Source organism: Heloderma suspectum, chromosome 16 (assembly GCF_057233095.1).
Source record: "Heloderma suspectum isolate Gila_16-S chromosome 16, 16-S_ref, whole genome shotgun sequence".
In the NCBI taxonomy this organism is placed as follows: domain Eukaryota; kingdom Metazoa; phylum Chordata; class Lepidosauria; order Squamata; family Helodermatidae; genus Heloderma; species Heloderma suspectum.
The window spans coordinates 22654404-22665540 of record NC_139473.1 but is presented as its reverse complement, the minus strand read 5'-3'; the positions used below and the strand labels follow the sequence as shown (position 1 = coordinate 22665540).

General features: G+C 50.3%; 1 protein-coding gene across 1 annotated transcript in view; it reads left to right on the top strand.

The window, feature by feature from the left end:
• The first annotated feature begins 4928 nt into the window (after nucleotides 1-4928).
• MLXIPL (MLX interacting protein like) overlaps nucleotides 4929-11137 on the top strand; it is a 43118-nt gene continuing 36909 nt past the window's right edge. Inside the window, exons 1-2 of the mRNA XM_084822686.1 lie at nucleotides 4929-5084; nucleotides 5582-5688. Coding sequence (XP_084678812.1) covers nucleotides 4929-5084; nucleotides 5582-5688 — 263 coding nt within the window. The remainder of the gene's footprint in view (nucleotides 5085-5581; nucleotides 5689-11137) is intronic.

The window sequence follows — 11137 nt, the reverse complement described above, 5'->3', positions numbered from 1 at the left end:
CTTTGCTTTGAGCATGATGCATTTTTGTGGCGTTCATTTTCCACAAGAGGATGTGATGGCAACCTGCGCGTAACATAAACCATGACCAGCAAGGATAGAGGACAGGTTGACCAGCAGATAAATAAAGCTTCCATGTTCACAGGCAGGTTACCTGTGACTAGTGACTACAGGACAATAGAGACAAACAGAAGGATGGCTTCCCAAAGGCATCCAGGTTCCTGGAAGCAGAATGGAGGGTCTGGATGGGCCCCCCACCAGCCCTATGTAAATAAAACTTTCCATTAGTACCCGGGGCACTGTGGGGCCCTGGCTAGCCTTATCCAGCTGGGTGTGCTCTAGACGAGTCGGACAGTAACTCCCCTCATCCCCGTCCAGCATGGATGGGAATTGCAGTTGGCCCATCTGGAGGGTGCTGGGTCAGGGAAGGCTCCCCTAGCAAGCTGTGTGTCGTCTTCAAGGTTAATTCTTTTAGGATTCCCCTCACAGACTGTCCTCTTGAATAGATGAGTGTTCCCCTGAGCAGGTGCAGTGCGCATTTCCCTCAACACTGAGTAACTACAGTGAGTGCCCACACGTCAGGGATATCCTATGTGCTTCACTGCCAAGGATGAACGCAGTAGATTCTTGCAGCTTCCTGGGTTCTATCCCATAATGCACACTGTCAGCCCAGGGCAGTTTGGGCTCTGCATTGATTAAAATCCTGCGCCAAGAGAAGCAGAATCCCATAACCTGCACAAATGATGTGCCTGGGTCCATCTGCATAATCCTGCTTCTTTTACTCTTCACTTCTCAGTTTCCTAGTCCTCCAGGAGGCGCTGAAGCCGCCTCCCCCTTGGCTCTGCTGCTCCTCCCTTTCTCGTGGCATCCAAACATGTGACATGAAGCTGGTGTTTGGGGGGCGCGGGGCTGCAGCTAGGATTAGCCTCTCTCAACCAGGAGGATTTCTGTATCCCGCTTCATAGGGGGTGTGGATTTCCCATGGAAAGAGTTTGCACCCAGCACCCGGCACACTTCCCATAAGCCTTTGGGACTTTGGCTCCTGCGGGATCACTTGTGAGCGCAACAGAGGGAGCAGGCAGCATCGTTGACTAAGCGTTTGTTGTGTGCGAACACTGACATAAGAATTGGCCTCGTTCCAGCCTCTCATTTTATGGGAACGAGAGGCAGCACACAGTTCTTCAGAGTGTCGCTTCTGCACTCCCGTTTTTTTGTCCTCCCTCCTCCAAAGGATCATGCAGAAGCAGACAGACCTGCAGCTGATACATCTCCAGCTTGCGCCATCACCAAGGGTTCAGGAGGCCCAGGCGATGCTCACAGCCTCTATTCATGTCAGTGGGGCTTGTCGTGTGGGAGAATTTTCCCCTGGGCTGAGCCCTTCGGTAGTGGAGTTGCCATGTGGGTTTTCCTTCTTGGGCCGTTTTGGACCAGCCCTGTTTGCCAGGTTGAATAACATCTCTTTCTGCCCACATCTGGCCATGGAGAGCAGGGGGAAGGTGTCTTGTGAACTAGCCTTGAATCTGGATCAGCCTTTCAACTGGCTGGGGATGATGGGAGTTGACGTGCAACGCATTTGAAGCACACCTGGTTGGGGAAGGCTGACCTAGAAGAACGGGATTGCGGGAATGGCGTTCATTAGCACCAGGGGCTGTTTACAGTTTTAGACTCCTAGCCCACCCACCCACGAGGGCTCAGGGTGCATATTGAAGCTCTGCAGTGGCTCTATGTGCTTTATTGCTGTGTGCCACTTGGGAGGGCTTCTGACCTGAAAGACAGTCCAAAAATATTTTATAAATAAATAAATACACCTCCCCTGCCAGCCAGCATAGGGCAGGTTATTGGTCCCTTGGACATGTCCCTCCCCCTACTTCTCCCAGTGACATCTCCGAGGGGGAGGAGGGAGGCCATCCCCACAGCGGAGGCTGGGAGCAAAGTTCAGGACTGATGATGCCAGAACAAGAGTGCTTCTCCGCCTCCTCCACCACTGCCCCATTTCGCTAAGTTTCAATCCATGCTTCCCTCCATGCCAGAAAAGGCATGGCTACTTTTTTCTATAGGGAAATTGGCAAGAGGAGTGATGAGTGGTTCCTCTCTGAGCATACACAGAGCGCCTTTTCCTCACCCACTGGGGAACTGCAGCCACCCAGCCACCCGCCATGGGCTGGTTGGGTGTAATGGAGCGAATGTCCAGGATTCAAAGGGGCTGCCATTATGGGACTCTTATCTGGCTCCTTCTTGGAGAGATCAGGGGCCGAAGATGCCCTCCGTAGAGCCCCCTTTGGTGCTGGAGCAATTGAGGTAGGACCCATTCACATAAAACACCCTTCCCCAGCCCGAGGCCCTCCTGATGTTCTGGACACACCTCCCTGCATTGCTGACCATTGGCCACGCTGGCTGGCAAAGATGGGACTTGTCGTCCAACATATCTGGAAAGCACCAGGTTGGGGGAGGCCAGAGCAGGAAGCAAAATTGGTTAATGCGGCCACCGGCCAGCCCTGGGGGAGCTTTGTGGTCTCTGTGCTTGAGAGGAGCGCGTGACTGGAAATGGATCCCATGGGGTTTCATGCTGCAGAGGAAGACTGGGGAGGGGCAGTCTGACCTTCGTGACCACACCAGGAGCTCCGGGGGGAGCCAGGGCAAGTCAGGAGCTGGGGGCACGAGTGCTCTTGGGCACTGGTCCCTTTCCTCTGCTATGGACTCCTTGTCTGGCCTTGAGCAACTCTCTCTCTCCCCCTTGGTTTCCTCCATCTGTGAAATGGGGCATCAGGGCGATTCAAGAAAAAGTCTGAAGGGCTTTATAAGTGGATGGGGGCAAAAAGAGACATTAAACACGCAAACAAGGAGTGAACGACCCATGGCAGTCATTGTGAAGCAGGAGTTCCTTGATGGTGTGTGAGGAATAGGCATGCCCCAATGTGCTGTGTGACTTCCTGTAGCATGCTAGCAGAGTTAATTCAAGTAATTTAATTTAAAGGGTGCCCTGAGCCTGACCCCCCCCCCCCCGCCTGCCGTGAGGCGTCTGCATGAGTTGCTTCTCTGGCATTATTGCCTTCCGATCCACTGCCCGGGAGCGGGGAGCTGGTAATTCTGTTCCGCATCTGCATCAGCTGGGACTGGATCTCACTCCATCACTGTTGATGCAGAGGTCTCGGCAGAAGTAGAAGAGGAGGCCTGTGGACCGCTGCATGAGTCTCCGGGCTTGCTTCCTTCCAGTTGGGAAGGCTGAGTGTAGCTAAGTCTGGCTCCAACAGTGCTGCTTGGGGGCTGTAAGAGGGAAGTGGGGTATATCCAATAATTCAGGAAAGGGGCTGCTTCCAAAATTTAGGATCCACCGGAGCGGACAGGGCGGCTGCCACCTTCCCAGGGCCAGATCCAGCCGGGCCACCTCGCAGCAATCTCCCAGTGACACACGCAGTGGCCCAATGGCTGCTTACAGCCCCCTCTTTAAAGGAGGGGCTTTGGCCTGCTGCCCATTCGGCTCCTGGGCAGCCGGGCAGCCTTGGCCCGCGGGGTGGCTGGTGAGGTTCCGGGAGAAGCTGCCCCTCAGCTGACTCGCCCACTTGGCACCGGCAGAGTATTTGCTCTAGATCAGTGCAAAGGGTCCAAATTCCCTGTTGACAGCAAAGGAGGGGGCTTGGTGCCCCCAAGGCTGAGGAGGGGGGGTGGCCAGTGCCTCAGCTCCCTGGCCACCATAACAGCAGCCTTGGGACTGAGCTCCTGGAACCTGTGCAGTGCTGGACTGTGGGAAGCAGTGATGATAAGACAGCACCTCAGAGCATGTGCAGAGAGCTTTTGCATGGCTAAGGAAGTACAGCCAGCCCCATGCATAATAATATGTATTATTTATTAATTTTCATTTCTATACTGCCCAATAGCCGAAGCTATCTGGGCTGTTCACAACAATTCACAAGATAAAATATGGCATAACAATTTAAATGCACAAAATTTAAAAACAACTTAAACAGCTAAAAACAATTTCAGTTAAATACTAGACCTGTTCAGATGGCTGGCATAAATGCCCCATCCTGTGCCATTAAATTCCTGGGAGTAGAGCACAGCCTTAACCTGGCACTGAAAAGATGACAGTGTTGGTGCCAGGCAGACCTCAGTGGGGAGAGCATTCCATAATTGTGGGGCCACCACCAAGCAGACCCTCCCCCTTGTTGCCACCCTCTGAACCTCCCTTCGAGGTGGCACTCGGAGGAAGGCCTCAGGTGCTGATGTATTTATGTAACAATATCTATGAATCAAATTTCATAAAGAAATTTCTAAATGATCTATAAAAAAAAGTCTTCATACAGAGGACAAGAGTACCTTCTTGAGAATGCCTGCTGGAAAAGGTATGTTTTCAATTGGCACCAAGAAGCCAGAATAATATAGCAATTTCTGGATATTCAAAAATGCTCCAGTTACTGCTCTAATCCTCTCAGACCTTTATGTTTCTACAAACAGCATTCAGGTCACACAGCCCTCACAAGCCTGCTTACAAGATCAGAAAACACATGAAAAATGCAGTTACAGGTGTCCTGGTGGTCTACTCAGCAGTCGGCTGAAGAAAACTGCTAATCTGCTGATTTTCACCATGGCCGCCCCTGGGAAACCCAGGGGGATGTTGACAGCAATGCCACACCTTGTCCTGGCCTCCCTGATGGATTGGCTAGTGCATTTGTTCCTGGAGGCTGACAGCTGTTCTGGCTGCCCACACTGAGTCCAGATTCAACAGCCCAAAGCCTGAAGTTCTAGCCCTCTTCTGGAGGTCTTCTTGGTAGCTGGTTGGTGGTTCTGCTGTCCTCTGCCGTGGCAGCGGTCAAGAAACGCAGTGGGCTGATGGCAAAATCAACAGTCCTGCTGCTGCTGCTGGGCTGATGCTCTTTGGTGGCTGATGTAAGGGTGGCTGCCAGGTGACAGTGGGGGGAAAGAGGAGCCTGGTGATGCCCCCCCCCACACACCCTCTGCTGAAGCCCAGTGCACTGGCAGGGGACGACGGCAGGAGGGAGGAGGCTGCTGTTGGCCTGGTCTCCCCTCCTGCCCTCTGCTGCAGCCTGATGTCACGGGAGGCCAGTGACAGGGCGCTCTCCATACCGCAGGTTGCAGGGGTGGAAGCAGGGCTGTGGCTGGAGACGAGCGCTCTTTTGGTTTCCTCTCCGAGCTGAAGACGGCATGAAAGAGGCTCATGCTGGACATGCTTCTTTCTTTGGTCTTGTCTGTTCCTCTAGGGAAAAAACGGATTTGTAGATTTTCAAGTGCTACAGAAAACCTGCTAAACCTCTTTGATCAGAGATGATTGACAGCCTGAGTGCTTGCACGGATGCCGCTCTCAGCTCTCTGAGGAGAAAACCAGATGGACAAGCGACTTGCTGAAGGCCGTCTAGGAAAGAGATTGGCAACCCAGTGCTCTACTCAACATGGACCACAACTCCCATAAACCCTGGCCATTGGCCATGCTGCTAGGATGATGGTAGCCAATCTGTTTTGGAGATGTACCACATGCCAAGTCTTGAGAGGAGGCTTGGAGGGTGGCAACAAGGGGGAGGGCCTTCTGGGTGGTGCCTTCCCCCCAATTATGGAACAATCTTCCCAGTAGGTCCTGCCTGGTGCCAACATCAGAGGCGGCGAGAGCACGAGGCCAACGCTCTGCTGCGGCAGGACCGCTGCTGTCCTCACGAAAGCTCCCTGCCCGTTTCCCCCATGGTGAGCGTCACACCTGGGCTCAGAACCATAGAATCATAGAATAGTAGGGTTGGAAGGGGCCTACAAGGCCATGGAGTCCAACCCCCTGCTCAATGCAGGAATCCAAGTCAGAGCATCCCTGACAGTTGGCTGTCCAGCCTCTTCTTGAACACCTCCAGTGTGGGAGAGCCCACCACCTCCCTAGGTAATTGGTTCCATTGTCGTATTGCTCTAACAGTCAGGAAGTTTCTCCTGATGTTCAGCCGGAATCTGGCTTCCTGGAACTTGAGCCCATTATTCCGTGTCCTGCACTCTGGGACGATCAAGAAGAGATCCTGGCCTTTTTCTCTGTGACAACCTTTCAAGTACTTGAAGAGTGCTATCATATCTCCCCTCAGTCTTCTCAAGGCTAAACATGCCCAGTTCTTTCAGTCTCTCCTCACAGGGCTTTGTTTCCAGTCCCCTGATCATCTTTGTTGCCCTCCTCTGAACCCGCTCCAGTTTGTCTGCATCCTTCAAGTGTGGTGCCCAGAACTGGACACAGTACTCCAGATGAGGCCTAACCAGTGCTGAGCAGAGGGGAACTAGTACTTCCTGGGATTTAGAAGCTATGCTTCTATTAATGCAGCCCAAAAGAGCATTTGCCTTTTTTGCAGCCACATCACATTGTTGGCTCATATTCAGCTTGTGATCGACAACAATTCCAATTCCAAGATCCTTCTCGCTTGTAGTGTGGTTGAGCCACGTATCCCCCATCTTGTAACTGTGCATTTGGTTTCTTTTTCCTAGGTGCAGAACTTGGCATTGATCCCTATTAAATGTCATTCTGTTGTTTTCTGCCCAGCGCTCCAGTCTATCCAGATCACTTTGAATTCTGTTTCTGTCTTCCAGGGTATTAACTATCCTGCCCAATTTGGTGTCATCTGCAAATTTGATCAGCATTCCCTGCACCTCCTCCTCCAAGTCCTTAATAAAAATGGAAGAGCACTGGGCCCAGGACTGAGCCCTGCGGTACCCCGCTCCTTACCTCTCCCCACTGCAGTTTGAGAAGGTCCCATTGATAAGCACTCTTTGAGTCCGACTCTGTAGCCAACTGTGGATCCACCGGATCGTTGTTTCATCTAGCCCACTTTGAGCTAGTTTGCTCATCAGGAGATCATGGAGCACTTTGTCGAAAGCTTTGCTGAAGTCGAGGTATATATGTCTACAGCATTCCCACGGTCTACAAGGGAGGTGACTTGATCAAAAAATGAGATTTTTTTGGCAGATTTGTTTGGCGGGACTTGTTTTTGACAAATCCATGTTGGCTTTGAGTAATCACTGCATTGTTGTCAAGGTGATTCCAGATGGATTCCTTTATCATCTGCTCCAGAATTTTCCCAGGGATTGATGTCAGACGGATTGGTCTGTAGTTCCCAGGTTCCTCCTTTTTACCCTTTTTAAAGATAGGGACCACATTAGCCCTCCTCCAGTTATCTGGCACTTCCCCCGTCCTCCATGATTTCTCAAAGAGAATAGACAGCGGTTCTGAGAGTTCTTCTGCCAGTTCCTTTATGACTCTAGGATGCAGTTCATGTGGCCCTGGAGATTTGAACTCATTCAAAGTAATGAGGTTTTGCTTGACCATATGCCTGTCGATCTCAAGCTGCAATTCTGCCCCTTCAGCCTGTACTTTGCCTTTGCCAGGGGGGTCATAGACCCTCTTTCGGGAGAAGACTGAGCCAAAGTAGGAATTGAGCACCTCTGCCTTTTCTCTGTCATCTGTTATCGTTTTGCCATCCTTATTTAATAGCTGAACAACCATTTCTTTCTTCTGCCTTTTACTATGCATGTATCTGAAGAAAGCCTTTTTGTTGCTTTTAGCATCCCTCGCTAACCTCAGCTCCTTCTCAGCTTTAGCCTTCCTGACGCCATCTCTGCAATTCTGTGCTATCTGCCTGTACTCTTCCTGTGTTGCTTGGCCTTCTTTCCACTTCCTATATGTGTCCTTTTTTGTTTTCAGGTCATCCCTAAGCTTTTTGTGCCAGTCCTCCAAGGAGCTCAAGGGGGCACAGAGGTCTTTCCCTATTTTATCCTCGCACCAATCCTGTGAGGTAGCACAGGCTGAGAGAGCGACTGGCCCACCAAAGGTCTTCCAATGGGGTTCATGGTGGATACCCTTTGTCAGAGTCTGACACTTTATCCCCTGGACATTGGCCATGCTGGCTGGGAATGATAGGGATGGCAGTCCAATGCATTTGGAGGCACCAGTTGGGGGGAAAGTACCTGACACCATCTTGAGTATTAAAATGATGATCTTTTAAATCATCTTCACGATTAAGCCGTGGCCTCCATCGTGCCATTTCCTCCATCACACAGTCTTCTTGGTCTCTGTTTTCTGGGGATTTCCATCCCAGCTGTTGTTTACTCACCTTCCTGCCTGGGAAAGATGGTGGGGTGGCGTTGAGCGCAGGGCTCTGCACACAGATTAGCAGAAAACACGCCTGGCTCTCTTAGGCCTCTCACAAGCTGCTAAGCAAACAACCTGCTGGCTCTTCCTGGGAACTTGGAAACCGCGAATGGGAGAAGAAATTGCGTGCGCTGGCTTGATGGTTTCTGAGATTAGCGCTCCCTTACGCCACAGGTTTTTCATTTTCAAATGTGATTTAGAACTTTTTGAGAGAGAGAGAGAGAGAGAATCAAACAGAGCTGCCTTTCCCAACCTGGTACCTCCAGATATTTCAGACTACAACTCCCATAATCTTTGACCATTGGCAGGCTGGCTGGGGCTGATGGGAGTTACAGTCCAAATCATCTGGAGGGCACCAGGCTGGGGCTGTGTGTGCTGAAACAGTGAGTTGGAATTACAGCTGGAGACCAGGGGTACTTCCAAGTGAGGCCTTTATTTTGCCCTGCATCATTCATTGAATTTTACGGGGGCAGGGGGGGGAGATGTAATTGTCTTCTATTTGCAACCCTCCTCCTGTGTTTCCTCATGGCTGCTTCTGCCCTTTATCCATACCACACACAAAAAATTCATTTCATTTGCATTTATTACATTTCTACACCGCCCAATAGCCAAAGCTCTCTGGGCAGTTTACAAAGATGAAAAACCTTAAAAATACAATATTGTACATAATATAAAGATCATTTACATACAAACATATAAACAGACAGCACACATACAAAAACATCTAAGCCAGTTTTAATGATCAACAATAAGAAATCCAGGACCCAAATTAAAAACATCAACTACTGCCAAATACCTGAACGCAGAGGAAGGCACTGAAAAGATAGCAATGTTGGTACCAGGCAGGCCTTGCTGGGGAGATCATTCCATAATCGGGGCCACCACCGAGAAGGCCCTCTCCCTTGTTGCCATCCTCCAACCTTCTTTGGAGGAGGCGCCTGGAGGAGGGCCTTAGATGATGGCCATAGTATATGGGAAGGTTCATGTTAAGAAATCTGTGAAGGAGAAAACAATGGAAGAGTTGCACAGAATAACTCCTAATTAGGAATTTTCTGTCTGGAAGCCCCTGGGTTAGTAAGCCTCTGCCACATGCTTATCACCACTACCACCCCATACAAACAAATGTCCTAAAATAGCTATCCACACTACAGCTCAAGGTATCCCCCAGCAGCTGTGATGTGTGGAATGGCAGACTGCGCATTGCACGGCACCTGAGCATCCTTGCCTTGGGTCAGGAGCACATGTACTCATGGATGTTTCGGTGTCAGGGACAGGGGTCAAGCCTAATAAACAGGCTCACGTCTGGTTAAGTGCTGTCAGGTCCAAGAAAGCGGAGTCAGAGTGAGGGAAGGAATGTTCAGAACCCTGGACAGCGCACTGCACATGCTCCTGCTGGGAGTGTTTCCCCACAGAGAGAGCTGTTGTCCTAGCAAAGGCCTGCCGGCGACTGAGGCCCTTGTAAGGCTGCCAGGCTCAGGACTTTCAGAGCCTCCTCCCCCCTGGATGCTAACTGAAGCTCCTAAGAGGTCCATACTCATTTCTCGGAGCCTCTTGTTGCTACATCGCTGAGGGACAGGAGAAGCTGTTGGGGCATCATCCCTGGAGTCTGAGGTTAGGAATGTGAAGCTGCCTTATGCTGAGTCGGACCATTTTGCATGGAAGGCATGTGCCCTGTCACTGAGCTATGGTTGTTCTCCTAAAAATCAAGTAAGATTCCAGTCCTCACGGTTTTTAATAAAGGTCTGATTGTAAATGAGAACCTGCCTTATACAGAGTCAGTTCCTTGGTCCATCTAGCCCAGTGCTGTTGGCACTGACTGGCAGCAATGGCTCTCCAGGGTTTCAGGCAGGATTTTCCCCTTAGCCTGCATGGAGAACTTGGGGATTGAACCTGGGACCTCCTGCGCGCAAAGTGGGGCTCCGCCACTGGGCCTCGGCCCCTCCCTGTGGTCGAGGGAGTTGAGGAGAGAGCTACATCCTTAGACTGGGAAGGCATCTGCGTGCAGCTGAGGGTTGTCCCTGGCCTGGGGGGGAGCAGTGGTACCTCGGACTCTGTGTCCTCTGGGGGGGCCCTGCCAAGTCTGAGGGCATGGCAGCACCCAGCCAGTCGCCCACTCTGAGATTTCACTTACGGAGACTGCCTTGGGAGGGAGCTGAGCCCTGAGGAGGGGTGACGTGAGTGCCTCCCTTGAACGACATTTCAACACAGGCCAAGTTAAAGGCCTTTGAGCATGGCTTTCTAAATTGTGGCTATGGGTTTAAAGGTTGTTTTTAATTTTACTATGTTTTTATTTGATTATGGTTTTTATTTTCTGATTTTTTTGTAAACTGCCTTGGTTGGCTTCAGAAAGGCAGTATAGAAAGTCAATCAATCAATCAATCAATCAATCAATCAATCAATGGAACAGTGATTTACCCAGGATAGAAAGTGGAAAATAGAGACGTTTCCTGGTTGATGGGGAGAGTTTAAACATACGCGCACTCTTTTTCTGCGGGCTTGCACTAGAATCGCTCTCTGTCTCTTAGGGCTCAATCCTATGCATGTTTAGACAGAAAAAAAAGTCCTACAACACTCAAGTGTTCCCCAGCTGACTTTTTTTCTGTCTAAACATGCATAGGATTGCAGCCTTAACATCAGTTCTCTCCATCCATCTTAGTAAGCAATTAGCCCTTTTAGAAGCATTTCTCACACTTACTATCATATAATTATTGCCACAACCCCAAAAGGTAGGGTAGCATTTTCACCCCTGTATTGCCGGGATTGGTGGCTTGCCTTAAGGCCCCAAAGGAAGTTAATGGCAAAGGGGAGGTTTCTAAACCAGGGTTTTAGGTTTTTAAGGGCTGTTTTTATATATTTTATGTTGTTTGTTCCTGTGCTGTCGGTTGCTGGGTTTTTATATTGTATTTTATTCTTTGAGCTGTATGTAATCTGCCCCAGACAGCTTTTACTGTGGGGAAGATCAAAAATATAATTAATAAATAAATAAATTCCTAGCTTGCAACTCACCTGTAGCCGTTATCC